This window comes from Oryctolagus cuniculus, chromosome 12 (assembly GCF_051225735.1).
Source record: "Oryctolagus cuniculus isolate XC-2025 breed Fujian yellow rabbit chromosome 12, ASM5122573v1, whole genome shotgun sequence".
Classification (NCBI taxonomy): domain Eukaryota; kingdom Metazoa; phylum Chordata; class Mammalia; order Lagomorpha; family Leporidae; genus Oryctolagus; species Oryctolagus cuniculus.
The window spans coordinates 82,190,698-82,205,799 of record NC_142878.1 but is presented as its reverse complement, the minus strand read 5'-3'; the positions used below and the strand labels follow the sequence as shown (position 1 = coordinate 82,205,799).

The following is a 15,102-nucleotide window of genomic DNA, read 5'->3' as shown; positions in this document are numbered from 1 at the left end:
AACCTACTACACCACAGCACCAGTCAGTCTCTCTCTCTCCTTTTTAAAGAAGATATATTTTAATTTTAATTTTTTATTTTATTTTAAAGGGAGGCAGAGACAGAGAAAGATCTCCCATCCACTGATTCCTTCTCCAAATGCCCTCTATAACCATGATGCGCTAGGCTGTTGTCAGGAGCCTGGAACTCCATCCAGATCTCCCACATGGGTGGCAAGAATCCAAGTACTTGGGCCTTTACCTCTGTCTTCCAGGGTACACATTAGTAAGAAACTTGAATTGGAAGCAGGTATGGGACTTGAACCCAGGCACTCTGATATGAGATGCAGGGATCCCAAGTGACGTCTTAACTGCTGTACCAAATGCATTTACTGTTTTAATGTCTCTTGATTTTCACAATATCCCTTCACGCGTCCAATCCAGTTTATGGACGCCATCTGTCTTTTTTTCTGTGTGAAGAAATTTTTAGTTCATAGGAAGACACATCCAGACTCCTAGACATGTGTTACCATTAAATCTAAAGTAAAGGAAATGGCCATTGGAAAATCAATGCATTTAATTTTGTGCACATGTCCTTTGTAAAAGAAGCCCTTCTACCAGTCTAAGCATTTTGTGGATTTTATAGAGATGGTAATTACCTTATTCTGACATCATGCATTTTCAAAATTCATTTACTGACTTAATCTCTTTGGAAGGTATACCCTGAGAAATGTCAGCCCATTACATTCTAACACCATCTGTGAAATTCAAACAGATTATTCCCTTATTGGGAAGCATGTGATTTGTGAGTATTATAACAAGGTCTTTAACAAAATCCTTTCATCAGACAATTTTGGTACAGCTCCTTGCAAAAAAAGGGAAAAACCTGAACATTCTTTCAGGTTGCTGATCGATGGAAGGATCAGAGTTTCTATTCCAAGACAATGTTAGGTATCTGTTACATGTTGGTAGGATGATAGCTGTGTGTCATGATACAAGGAACCAGTCCTGGAATGTGATCATAGTCTCCCTCCCTCTAAACATACTTTTCATGCCTACTGGGATTGTCTTGCAGTCATAATAACCAACATGACAGTGTCTCCTGAGTGAAGGCTCCTTATATGTTGAATACTTTGTCACACACTGCTTTTGAGGTCATCTGGGCCCTCACTTGTCTCCAGTGCAAATATTTCATTCAAGGACCTTCTGGATCAGAATCTCCCCTCCGTAGCCAGCACTGATCCGTGCACCAGACCACGTCCCAGATTTGCCCCCCACATTCCTCCCTCACCTTTGGACATCCCATCCTCTTCCCTGCATCCCTGTATATCCTCTCCATCCTTGTAGGCCTGGTCCGAATCAAGGTGTAGTATTTTCCTATTATAAGTTTCTCTAGAAATATGTTTTCTGTCTCTTACATATTTGCCTTTTAGGAGAGTTATTTATTTGTTAAACCGTTTTAGTCTGGTGTAAATTGTCTTCAAGATTTCTTGCATATTTTGTGTGTTCTCTTTCATTAATAATCCTGTACTGTGGTAAGTACCCCAACAAAAATGAGTGATTGATTGTAATTATTAGCTCAGTATTATCAAGGGCTTCAAACACTTTGAAAATGATGTTGTGAAACTGTTGAACCAAAAAGGAAAGAAAGCAATATTTGAAGCCAAAGAGATGTTTCTTGATTGAATTTCTTCTGAGCTCTCTTGCTGTGAACCTGAGGAGCTATCTCTTATAAGGTATTTAACTGTGATCTCAGTAGGAGCAATTGGTTTGCCACACTCTTTGGATTACGGATTTATATTATTGGGAGCCTTAGTCATCTTAGGAATTGACTCACCTAATAGAACAATTGGAAAAAACAAACTAGATGGATCGTGTGGGAATACTGATAAGCAGCCTTCTCTGGAATGTATTCTGGGTGCTGATGATGGTGCCTACTGTATATAAACACACACACACAAGTGCCTCCAGGTATCTGAAATGAATTGTTACAACTCTGGAAATTTAACATGTTTTATTCTGTGTTCTATAGTTTTGGCTTTTCCTGCGTACCTACTGGGAATAAATCAGGACCGGTTGAAAGAAAAGCTAACGAGCAGACAAATGGACAGCAAGTGGGGAGGCAAGTCCGAGTCCATCCACGTGACCCTCAACGTGGAGCAGGCCTGCTATACCAGGGATGCCCTTGCCAAGGCACTGCACGCCCGGGTCTTTGATTTCCTGGTAGATGTAAGTAGCATGGGTTGATGTTGATGATGCTTCAGATTTTTGCTGTGGAGAGCCAAAACCACTAAGGGTTTTTGAGTTCGTATTTTGTTCTTTTTTCTGTAACCTTACTCCCCTACTTTTTATTCTCTTACTCTGGGACCACTGAATCCTCCTATTCCTCTAGAATGGCCCACCAAGACAAACTTCAGCTAAATCTAATATGGTAACAATTTCTTCCAGGCAAAATATTTAGTAAAAATCAGGGCTAGAGACCAGAAAAAGAGGAGGAGGTTCATGGCCATGGACATGTCTTGACTTTGAGCTAAAGGTTGGAGAAAACTGTATTTGTCATATATTGCTGTGCTACCAATTAACCCAAATTTAGTGGCTTGAAACAGTCAGCACCTATTTTCTCAGTTTCTGCAGGTCAGGGATTTTTGATTGGTTTAGTTTGGTGGTTCTGACTCAAGGACAAGATTGAAGTCAAGACACTGACTGGATTTGAAGCCCTCTGCAGGCTGGCCTAGTTTGGAGGATGTGGTCATCAGACGGACCCTTCACATGATGCTTGCAGCAGGTCTCAGTTCCTCCACGTGAGCCTGTCCTTAGGGCTTCTTCAGTATCTTCACAGCATGGCCGTTGGCTTTCCTCAGGGTGAGTTAGCTCAGAGACAGGCAGAGGGCAAAACAAGAAGTCACAAGTTTCTCATGCCCTAAGCTTGGACTCGAGTATTATCACTCTCCCATATTCTTTTCAGGCTCTACCTTATGTATTTGAGAGGCAGGGTGAAAAAGAGCTCCCATCTGCTGGTTTACTCCTCAGATGCCCGTAATGGCTGGAACTGGAGCTGGGAGCCAGGAATTCAATCCAGGTCTCTTATATGAGCAGCAAGAACCCATTCATTTGCGCCATCACCACTGTCTCCTAGGGTCTGCATTAGCAAGAAACTAGAATCAGTGGCTGGATCCAGGAATCCAACCCAGGCAGCCTGATGTGGTGTGTGGGTGTCTTACCCATTAGGCTAAGCGCCTGCTCCTAGATTATACCTTTCCAGGGGAAGAATAGCAAAGATTTTTTTTTTGTCTTGTAAACTTCCACAGATGTTTTTGGTTATGGCATAATGATATATATATATATATAATTTTCTGTTGGTACTATTGGGGATTGGTTCCAGGACTCCTTTAAGACGTCAAAATCTGAGAAGGCTCAGGTCCTTAAACAAAATGCCACGGTGGGGGTCATGTGGGACTCCTGCATCCCATAGTGGAATGCCTGGGTTCACATCCCAGCACTGGTCCTGACTTGAGCTTCTGTGCTGCACACTGTGGAAGGCAGCAGGTGATGGCTGAAGTCCCTGCCTTCCACATAGGTGACCTCAGATTGAATTTGCAGCTCCTGGCTTTGGCCTGTCTCATCTGTTTTGGGCATCTGGGGAGTGAAGCAGCAGTTGGGGAACACACTCTGTTTCTCTCTGCATTTCACATTAAATAAATGGAATACATAATTCTTTTTAAAATGATGTCATATTGGCAAATAACTTATATACCTCCTCTCACGGACTTGAAATTATCTCTAGATTACTTGTAACACCTAATACAATGAAAATCTTGTATAGGTAGTTGTTATGCTATAATGTTTAGAGAACAATGACCAGAAAAGCATGCCTATACCTGTTCAGGGCTGATTTTTTTTCTGAATCTTTTCTATCAGGGTCAGGTGACTGCATAGATACAGACCCTGAAGATATGGAGAGCCAAACAGATTCCCACAAAAACACACATGCACATATGTGGGTGTTTTATATGTGTGCATATCTTATATGTGCATATTACATCTGTATTCTGAAAACCATTACACTGAGCAGTGTAGAGCTGACAGTGAGAATAATTGTACTATATAAATACATGGTATAATTGTATAGCACTAACTATGTGCCAAATGCTGTTCTATGTACTTTATTGGGGGGAACCTCACTTAATTCTTTTTTATTTTAATATTTTATTTATTTGAAAGAGAGAGAGGTCTTCCATCCACTGGGTCACTTCCTAAGTGGCTGCAATTGCTGGAGCAGGGCAGATCAGGAGCCAGGTTCTTCTTCCGGGTCTCCTACATGGGTCAAGGGGACCAAGGGGACCAAGGGGACCACTGCTTTCCCAGGCCATAGCAGAGAGCTGGATTGGAAGTGGAACAGCCAGGACTAGAACCGGCACCCATATGGAATGCCGGCACCACAGGCTGGGGCTTTAACCTGCTGTGCCACAGTGCTGGCCCCCCTTGCTTAATTCTTGCAAGAACCTTATGACTTGGCTATTATGATCTCTGTTTTACAGATAAGTAAGATGAGGCACAGAGAGCTTAAGGAATTTGCTCTTTGAATCTAGGCAGTAACACCTACAGGGCTTACGGTGTCGTTACTTGTGGCTAAGATGGGATGGGCCAGGAAGAATAGCTTTTGGGTGTGCTTTTTGTGATTGTTTGCTCTTTGAAAGGTAAGATGGCTTGGGAAGGTCAGGGACGTATCAAACAAGAGTCAGGGTTGTAGCTTGTCCAGATCCCTCATTTTACTGTGGAATGGATTCTGGGGCCTGAGTATTGGTGGATCTGCCTGAGGGCGCTCAGCAGGTGTGTGGGGTAGAGCTGGCGCTAGCTGGATCCCACAGCTCTTGTCTCTTTGTTCAGGGTGCCTTCCAGTACGGGGCTTCCCACCTTCCTTCCTTCCTGTCATCCCTCAACTTCTTTGTGGTAAAAGTGGATGAGTGCCCATGTGCGTGATGCTAACTTGAGCCGACATTTACTGGACGTGGACTTCGTGCCAGGCACTGGGCTAAGTGTTGTGTGCCATTCCCCATTAGCTCACGAGTTCTGTTTCCTTTGCCTGAAAATCACTTCTGTTCCTTCAATCTCCAAGTATTCACCACTTGTTAGGGGTTTTCTCCCTCACTAACCTTCTCCACCCTGCACCTCTCCTGCCTTGCATGGCCGCTTCTCACAGTGATCAAGAACATGATCTGGGCATCAGATGTTAGTTTAATCCCAGGGTACGCTCCTTGCTCTATGCAGTCATAAGCAAGCCTTGGTGTGCCCGTCTGGAAAATGGGGACAATAATGGTATCACTGCCATTATGAGAACTGTAACGATAATGGAGTGAAACAACACAAGGAGAGCGTTTAGCCAAGCGTAGCAAAGCTGAAGGTTAAATCCATGTAAGCTGCTTTTCCTCCCAGTGTTTAAATGATGACTGTTACTACTGCCTGGAGACCACACCCTCCCTGTAAGCTCCTGGGAACAGAAGCTGTCTCATCCTTGGCATCCCCAGCATGTTGTGTTACGTGGTCATTAAATGCGGAATGGAGGACAACAGAAGAGAGACTTCCAGATTTTCTAATACCGGCTCTCGCGTCCATCCAACAGGATATTCTCTCCTAATTCTCAGTACTTCCTGAGAAATGCTTAGCCTGTCACAAGTTACTGTTTTGCATCATTAAGCATTATCTCCCCTTCCATAGTACTTTTCTGGGTGCTGATGGTTTTCCAAAGTACCTGACTTGGCGCTGAGAGCCTGTGCAGTCTGCAAGTCCCCTGTCTCCCTGTTGTCCTCTGTTCCCTCTGGGCAGTGGTGTTTGCTGGGTACAGGGGGCCTTCTTTTTCCCCCACTCAGGCCCACTTTCAGTGTGAATAGAAAGGAGATTATGACCATGCTGTTTGCTTTCTCCTAGGCCATCAATAAAGCTATGGAGAAGGACCATGAAGAATACAACATTGGTGTCCTGGACATCTATGGCTTTGAAATATTCCAGGTGAGGCCACTTTGAATAATGGGGGATTGGGAAGCGTGATGCATTTCATCTGGTCTGCAAGAAATAACTCTAGGCCATGAAAAAAAATCCACTCTGGCTCTTTTTTGCCTCTGTGAGTTCTTCATGTACCTTTACCAAATTAGTTTCTCCTAAATATAAACTGTGCCTCTCTCTATTGATGCATCCAACATTTCTGCTAAAGCTTTTCATATGGAGACATCTCATGAAATCATTCAAGAATGACTTTTAACTGATTTTGCAAAATGATTATATATGACTTTTTTAATTTCAGAAAAATGGCTTTGAACAGTTTTGTATCAATTTTGTCAATGAGAAACTACAGCAGATTTTTATTGAATTGACGTTAAAGGCAGAACAGGTAAGCAGTCCCTCTTCCTTTGTCCTTTTTGTTTCCAAATTCTCTGGTTTTAAAGGGTCTAGCTTTCTCTTTTGATAATAGATGAAGATTTCAGTCTTGTATTAGGAAATGTACCTAATAAAGTCATGCAGAAAAACCATATGCCATCGTGTTATTTTAGTCTGTAAAACATAAATACCATCTGGTACGTTTTCTCTCCTTTAAGCAAATGATGCTGTGAAGTTGGACTTGTGACTGGCTGTTTTTACTACATGCTGACTCACTGACCACATGGAAAATGGGAGCCTGCTTCCAACCCGGGTGTCCATGCATGTGCCGTGTCCCAAAGGAAAATCTTGCTTTCCTCAGATCTGCTCCACTCCCAAGCTTCCCCTAAAAATTCAATGCAGATTTCTTCTTATTCCTGACTCCGTGTGGTTTTAGATTGCCCAGGGCTGCCACAATAAAGTTCCATGAGTGGGAGGCTTACAACAGAAATTTCTCCCCTCTCCATTCTGGATCCCAGAGTCTGAAATCAGGTGCCTCCAGCACTCTACTCCCTTCACAGACTCTCAGAGAGAATCCTCCTCTTCTGACTTAGGGTGGCTCCTGGCATTCCGTGGCTTGTGGCAATGCAGCTACCGTCCTGGCCTCTGCCTTCACATAGCCTTTTTCTGTTTCTCTAAATCTCTCTCTTTTGCCAATCTTTGGATTTAAGGGTCACCCTCAACCCAGTATGATTTCATGTGATCCTTAATTTATTTTATCTATAAAGGTCCTTTTCCCAAACCTCACATTCTGAGGTTCTGAGTGGACATGAAATTTGGGATTGGAGTATCCTACCTGCTACATGAACCACGCTCATTTAGTGATGGAAGTATTCATGCCTCTGCTTAAGAAACACCAGTGAGCAATGGATCTCTCTTCTCTGCCCTGGAATTCTATCCTCCTACCACCTCACAGTATCCAAAGCAAGACCACCAAGAGAGGGCATGTAGGGAGTGACATGGAAGAAGGCAGAGTGAGGTCATACAGGAACTTGTTTATAGGACATGGCTAAGACTTTAGGTTGGTTTGTTTTTTAAAACTATTTATTTATTTTTATTTAAAACACAGAGTTATATAGAGAGAAAGAGAGATCATCCATCAGCTGGTTCACTCCCCCAAATGGCCCAACAGCTGGGGCTGGGTCAGGCTGAAGCCAGGATCATGTTCCAGATCTCCCACGTGGGTATAGGGGCCCAAGTATGTGGGCCATCTCTGCTTTCCCAGGCTCATTAGCAGGGATCTGGATTAGAAGTGGAGCAGCCGGGACTCAGATTGGTGCCCATGTGGGATGCCAGCACTGCAGGCAGTGTCATAACCCACTACCCACAGTGCCAGCCTCAAGACTAGGTTTTGAGCCTGTTTTTTTTTTTTTTTTTTTTTTGACAGGCAGAGTGGACAGGGAGAGAGAGAGAGACAGAGAGAAAGGTCTTCCTTTTTGCCGTTGGTTCACCTCCAATGGCCGCCGCGGCTGGCGCATCACACAGATCCGAAACCAGGAGCCAGGTGCTTCTCCTGGTCTTCCATGCTGGTGCAGGGCCCAAGGACTTGGGCCATCCTCCACTGCACTCCCGGGCCACAGCAGAGAGCTGGCCTGGAAGAGGGGCAACCGGGACAGAATCCGGCGCCCCGACCAGGACTAGAACCCGGTGTGCCAGCGCCACAGGCGGAGGATTAGCCTATTGAGTCGCGGCACCGGCTGAGCCCGATTTTGAGCCAGAAATGACATGATCTGATTTGTGTTTTGTGACTTTGCAAAGGTCACTGTGGCTCCATAGACTTACAGAGGGGAGCTTGGCAAGGAAAGCAAGCTGGAGTGGAAGTTTAAAAATAAGTTGGGAGGGGGCTGGCGCTGTGACGCAGTGGGTTAACGCCCTGGCCTGAAGTGCTGGCATCCCATGTTGGGCGCCGGTTAGAGACCCGGCTGCTCCACTTCCGATCCAGCTCTCTGCTATGGCCTGGGAAAGCAGTAGAGGATGGCCCAAGTTCTTGGGCCCCTGCACCCACATGGGAGACCCAGAAGAAGCTTCTGGCTCCTGGCTTCGGATTGGCACAGCTCCGGCCATTATGACCAACTGGGGAGTGAACCATCGGATGGAAGACCCCAAACCCCTCCCTCGCTCCCCACCCCCCTGCTGTAACTCTGACTTTCACATAAATAAAATAAATCTTAAAAAAAAAAAAAAAAAAGTTGGGAGACTACTGCAGGAAACTGGGCAAGAAGTGGTGAGGGCTGGCAAGGGTGTTGAGGGTAGGAACAGTGACTCGGAGAGGAAAGTTCAGATTCAGCAAATGTTGTGGAGAGTGGAGCCCACAGAACTTGCTGAAAATGATTAGGAAGTGAACTAAGAAGGAAAGAGCAATCCAAGGTGATTCCCAGCTTTGTAGCTTGAATGACAGGGCCAATGGTGAAACTATTTCTTGAAGACAGAGAGTAGAAGGGAGCTATGGAAACACAACTCCTGAGAAGCCAGTGACCCATATCTGAGTGCGCAAGTTCAGTCTCTGGTTCCAACTCCCTGCTAATGCAGACCCTAGGAAGTAGCAGGCGATGACCCAAGTACTTGAGTCTCGACCACACATGTGAGAGATCCAGATTGAAATTCTGATGCCTGACTTTAGCCTGGCTCAGCCCCAGCTGTTGCAGACATCTGGGGAGTGAACTAGCAGATGAGAGCACTCTGTGTGTGTGTGTGTATGTGTGTTTCTCTCTGCCTCCTGAATAAATTTTTTAAAAACTCTAAACATGTGAAATTTGGGAAACCAAGTATATACTTGGAGATTCCAATGTGTGGAATACATGTGAGTGACTAAGTTACGAGGAACTGAGTGGAGGAGACAAGAAGATTGGAAGATTGAGCCCTGAGACTCTGCTTCATACGTGAAGATCTGCAGAGTTAAGGAAAGGAAGGAGGGACGGACACCTGGACAGCATGGTCAAGTTGAAGTTCAATAAGCAACTCTTGTTGAGCTGGGACCCTTTCCCTGCGAAATGCTAGATGCTGAGCTGGACTCCTCTCCCATGGGAAATTCAAGGGGAGTTTTTGTAACTAGACTCACATGTGATGTCATATGATTTTTTTTTTTTAAGATTTGTTTAATTGAAAGGCAGAGTTACAGAGAGGTGCAAATTGAGAGAGAGAGAGGTCTTCCTTCCACTGGTTCACCCCCCAAATGGCTGAGCTAATCTAAAGCCAGGAGCTTCTTCTGGGCCTCTGATGCAGGTGCAGGGGCCCAAGCACTTGAGCCATCTTCCGCTGCTTTCCCAGGCCATTAGCAGAGAGCTGGATTGGAAGTGGAGCAGCCGGAACTTGAACCAGGGGCCATATGAGATGCTGGCAGTACAGGCAGCAGCTTGCTGGACCCTGTCATATGATTTTCATTAAAAACAATTGAGTGAGGCTGGCGCTGTGACGTAGGGGGTTAAGCCTCTGCCTGTGGTGGCAGCACCCCATATGGGTGCTGGTTCGAGGCCTGGCTGCTCCACTCCCCATTCACCTCTCTGCTGTGGCCTGGGAAAGCAGAAGATGGCCCAAGTGCTTGGGCCCCCACACCCATGTGGGAGACCCAGAAGAAGCTCCTGGCTCCTGGCCTTGAATCTGCTCAGCTCCAGCCATTTCGGCCATTTGGGGAGTGAACCAGCAGACAGAAGACCTTTCTGTCTCTCCCTCTCATTGTCTGTAACTCTACCTCGCAAATAAATTAAAAAAATTGAGTGGTGGCGATTTCTTATGGTTCAAACCAAACTTTAAAGATTTCCAAGAAATGAAATGTTCCTTTCCTATCACTTCTTAGAAAAAAAGAAATTATGGTTCTAGTCTTTGTGGGGAGGGCATTCAAGTTTTTCCTCTTTGATGCTGGTTTATGTGAGTTCTTGGCTCCTATCATACAGGAAGAATATGTTCAAGAGGGAATAAGATGGACACCCATTGACTACTTTAATAACAAGATCGTGTGTGACCTCATAGAAAACAAAGTGGTAAGTATTGGCTTGGGATGGCTCTTCACTGATCGCAGGTGTGCCTTAGCTGAGTTCTTGTTCTCCATGTTGTTTGGGAAGAAGCAACGTGGCAGCTGGGATTGGCAGAGAATTTTCTTGTTTACGTTGTGTGTTTATGTATGTGTGAGAATGGAACGGTAGCTTTTTCTTATACACTCTACTAGTATTTACCAGAGGAGTAGAGTGTCTGTCAGCTGACAGATGGGATTTGTTACTGAATTCTAACAGAAGGTGATTGTCACTTTCGTTGGTGACATAGCCTATGAAGAGGCATAAAATTAGTCCTGTGTAATAGTCTCATCATAGACCATCTAGGAATGTAGTCCTTAGAAATGACCAAAAAGAAAATAAAATTGATGAAGACAGAGATCTCTGTGGGACTCTTTCCTGTTTTGTCTTCTTTTTTAAAAAATATAAGCCAAAAACTGGAAACAGTTATCAGACCTATAGCATATCAGAGCAGGAAAATAGAACCATTAAAGTATAAGTATGAAGGCCATGTAAGTCATGAGGACTGTTTATGCAAAAAGTACCATGGGAAAAAGCTGTGCCCAACAGATAGTGGTAGAGTATGGAATTGTAAATGCCTATCGGAGAAACTGGCTGAGAGGAAACATCAAAACATGAATTTGGGTATTATATATATATAAAGGAAAATGTTTCTGTTTTCCTTTGAGATTGTTAAAGTCAGCTTACTACAAACCAAAGTGGGAAGATAATTTTCTTTGCATGACTTTCAGTTAAACTTGAGGGAGTTCAGCAGCTGTTAGGAAAATGGACCTTCCTGCCCGTGTTGACCTGAGCCGGGAGTCCCCATCTGGGACTGTGGTGACTCTCCATCCAGGACTGTTCATTGCATTCTGGTCTCACGGGGAGCACTGACCTTCAAGGTGGTATCTGAGGTTGAGGCAGCTCTTAAGCCAGCACCTGATGAGTCCTCTATGTTTTTGGAGCATTCATGATTGATGCCTTGCCGTCTTGGTCCCACCAGAACCCTCCTGGAATCATGAGCATCCTGGATGACGTGTGCGCCACCATGCACGCTGTGGGGGAGGGGGCCGATCAGACTCTGCTCCAGAAACTCCAGATGCAGATTGGGAGCCATGAGCACTTCAACAGCTGGAACCAAGGCTTCATCATTCACCATTACGCCGGGAAGGTATTGTCAGCAGCAAAGGGGAAGTTCACCATTGTCATACCTACCCTCTTTTTAAGCCTTGTGGTGTATGGTCTGTTTTCTCCTGGAGACAATGATAGCAATGTGCATATGCCTCCCTGTATTTTATTGATTCAACACATGGGACCTGTGGTACATTTGGGGAGGCAAAACAAGGGACTGTGTTTGCTGCAGCATATTTTAAAAGCATGAGTCACCTGTTACGCATACTACTGCTGAAGGAATGGCTGTTGAGGTTGCCTCCTGCTGCAGTCACAAACTTGGCTCTCTTGCCTGCCCATGCTCACAGGGAGTATAAATCAAGGCCAACGGCTCACTTTGGGTGCTTGTTCTCATCAAGGCACATAAGAGTTGGGTACCTACTGAGTGCCAGGAAGTCGGGGGTGGCTGGTGGGGGGTGAAGGGAGCTAATAATACAAAGGTAAGTAAGTTGAGGTCATGGCTCTTGGAAACTTCCTGGTCCTATGGCAATCCACTGATTTTATCTTCCATCACAGCTGATCTCATGCCAAACAAGGTCTCTGAGCATGAGTTTCTGGCCAGGTAGAAGCAGCTCTGAGACCACTTCTGGGAGAAATGGCAAACAAGGCCGCAGGTGACATGGCCCCTGAGGATGACATGGATTAATAAAGGGGGTTTCACCAGTGTTCTTGTCTTAGCTAAAGAGTAGGAAAAGACTTAAGTTTATTGCTGAGAGATCCCTGTGGATCCATAGATGAAGGGGTATGTAATCTTGAGAGCTGAAGTGCTGCTCCTATGTCCCCAGGACCATGTGGGCAGCCAGCAGCTGTGGCCTCCAGAGTTGATGCTGAAATCTGGCAAGAAACACATTCTGGCAAAGATGACCATGCCAGCTTGGTTGGTTGGTTGGTTTTGTTGTCCAGTGAAATACTTGAAGGGTAGAATTAGATTTCTTTGCATTCTTGTTCAGGTATCCTATGACATGGACGGCTTTTGTGAAAGGAACCGTGATGTGCTTTTTATGGATCTCATTGAACTCATGCAGAGCAGTGAGCTGTAAGTGTGTTTTTGCGTTACCTGATGTGGGATACGCATGCGGTGCGACTTCCAATATCACAGCAAACTTGTGGTCTTCGAGTCATTAGGATTTTGTTCCTTTGGGTTGTTGGGTCTGGATCATAATTAGACTATTTGATTTCTAAAAGATTTCCTTTTTCCAATCTCAGTCTCTCCCTTCTACCCCTGCCAGTTCTTGCTCCTTACAAGGGTCGTCTGCATATCCTTGAGGCGACCCTGCTTTCAACATTTTCAGTTCTGTGGCAGGGAGAAGTAACCATGCTGGGTCTAGATTGGGGTGGCCATTCTGAAATGGTCTCGTTCTATGAAAGTTTGCTCTTATAGTATCAGCCTAAGTATTGTCCATGGTGGCTCATGTCTTAGCAAGACCCAAGTTACCTTGAGTCCCTGAAGCATTTGAGAAATGGCTCAAGAATTCTGCAAGAGGCAGCTAGAGAGGGAATGACTCAAAGATCCTTAACTCCCAGGACCTTATCTACAGGGAAGTAGTAGTGACATCCCCCTTGCAAGTTGCTGGCGCACTTGGGACCAGCTCTGTGTCATTTCCTCCCTTCTTCCCTACAAAGATTCCCCAGACCCTGGGTAATGGGAAAGTATACATTGTTAACATGAGCAGGCCTACCCAGGCCAGGTAAGTACAATAGTGCACAGTCCTCCAGATCGTAACATCCTTAGAGCTGCCTCAAGGAAGAGCTGCCTTTCAGTTTCTTACTAAAACTGTCGTAACATCAAGGTCAACCAAACCAACAAGAGCAAGCCTAATAAGATTCGAAGAAGGCTTAACTGCAGGGAAAGTAAAACAGTTTCTCTTTCAGACCTGATCTAAAGCGATTCTGCTCCATTTAGCTCTCCCCTAATCTCCCCCTTCCTGACTCCTGTACTTCCTTGTACTCACACCACCACTTCTGAGATGTTGGATTTCTTTCCATTCAAAACACATAAAATCTATTTGCTCTTCTCTTAAAAAGCTCAGGGAAGCCACAACTCCCAGCGTGTGTTTTATAGCAGTCAGGTGCAGACTTAACTGTTGAATTCCTACTGAGTTCAAGCGCTGTTGATGCTTCTACGTAAACTCCTGTCATATAGACATGACCTGTTGTTTTGTAAATGCAGTTGCTGCAGCAATCCATAATTATGTCTGGTCATGTTAAAAGCAGATTGCAAGGGAGTCTTCCTGGAAAATTGAAGATGCCCAAGAAGTCATTTAGGAAGAAGTGAGTTTGGTTTCGAATATCAGATTGCCAGTTTATATGGGTAATTCACTCAGTCAGTTAGCAGATATTACACACCTACTGTGTACTAAGACATTATCCTTGCACTGTGTGCTGGTGAGGCAGGCACGTGAATACAATCAGCTCACTTAGAACTGCTAGTGAATGTATGTGCAGCAGGCAAAAAGCGCATTTGTGACTTACTACTGCTAATATGCAGTTTGTCAAAGTTTTCTGTGGGGAGGACAGGATGCTACTGACATCTAGTGAGCAGAAGCCACTAATGCTGGCAAATATCTTACAATGTATGAGATGCCCTCCTGCCCCAACCCTAGTCCTAACCCTAAGAATTACCCAACCATGGGGTGGGCATTTGGCATCATGATTGTGATACCATATCCTATATTGGAGGGCTTGGGTTTCAGTCTGGCTCTACTCCCAGTTCTGTCTTCCTGTTCACACTTTGGGAGGCAGCAGGTGATGACCCAAATACTTGGGTCCCTAACACCCATGAGGAAGACCCAGATGGAGTTCTCGGCTCCCGGCTTCAGTCTCACCCTAGATGTTGTGGACAATAGGAGAGTGAACCAGTTGATGGAAGATCTGTCTCTCTGTCTCTTTCCCCTCTCTCTGTAACTGACTTACAAATGAATAAATCTTAAAAAATAAAATTGCCAGGGCCAGTGTTACAGTACAGCAGATTAAGCTAGCATCCCATATGGGTGCCAGTTCAAGTCCCTGCTGCTCCTTTTCGAATCCAGCTCCCTGCTAATGTGCCTGGGAAAGCAGTGGAAGGTGACCCAAGTGCTACATGGGAGACCTGGATGGAGTTCCAGTCTCCTGCTTTAGCACAGTCCATCCCTGGCTGTTGCTGCCATTTGGGAAGTGAATCAGTGGATGAAAGACCTATCCTTCTCTTTCTCCCTTTCTCTCTGTAACTCTGACTTTCACATAAATAAATCTTGGAGAAAAAAAATTTCCAGGAGCTGATGTTGTGGTTCAGTGGGGTAAAGCCCCAGACTGCAGGACTGGCATCCCATATGGGCACTGGTTTAAGTCCTGGCTGCTCTGCTTCTGATCTAACTCCCTGCTAATGCACCTGGGAAAATAGTGGAAGATGGCCCAAATGATTGGGCCCCTGCACCCACATAGGAGACCTGGAAGAAATTCCTGGCTCTGGTCTGGTCCAGCCCTATCTGTTGCAGCCATCTGGGGAATGAACCAGTGGATGGAAGACGTGTGTGTGTGTGTGTGTGTGTGTGTGTGTGTCTTTGTAACTATGCCTTTCCA

At 45.1% G+C, this 15,102-nt stretch overlaps 1 protein-coding gene across 3 annotated transcripts in view; it reads left to right on the top strand.

Moving 5' to 3' along the window:
- MYO1E (myosin IE) overlaps positions 1-15,102 on the top strand; it is a 226,268-nt gene that overhangs the window by 144,135 nt on the left and 67,031 nt on the right. For 2 of the 3 annotated variants that reach the window (XM_008268949.5, XM_089310487.1), the window contains exons 10-15: positions 2,010-2,206; positions 5,903-5,983; positions 6,276-6,362; positions 10,279-10,365; positions 11,378-11,545; positions 12,495-12,580. In XM_008268949.5, coding sequence (XP_008267171.2) covers positions 2,010-2,206; positions 5,903-5,983; positions 6,276-6,362; positions 10,279-10,365; positions 11,378-11,545; positions 12,495-12,580 — 706 coding nt within the window. Of the gene's footprint in view, positions 1-2,009; positions 2,207-4,864; positions 5,002-5,902; positions 5,984-6,275; positions 6,363-10,278; positions 10,366-11,377; positions 11,546-12,494; positions 12,581-15,102 lie in introns of those variants that run through there. The other variant, XM_089310488.1, reaches the window with a different exon arrangement.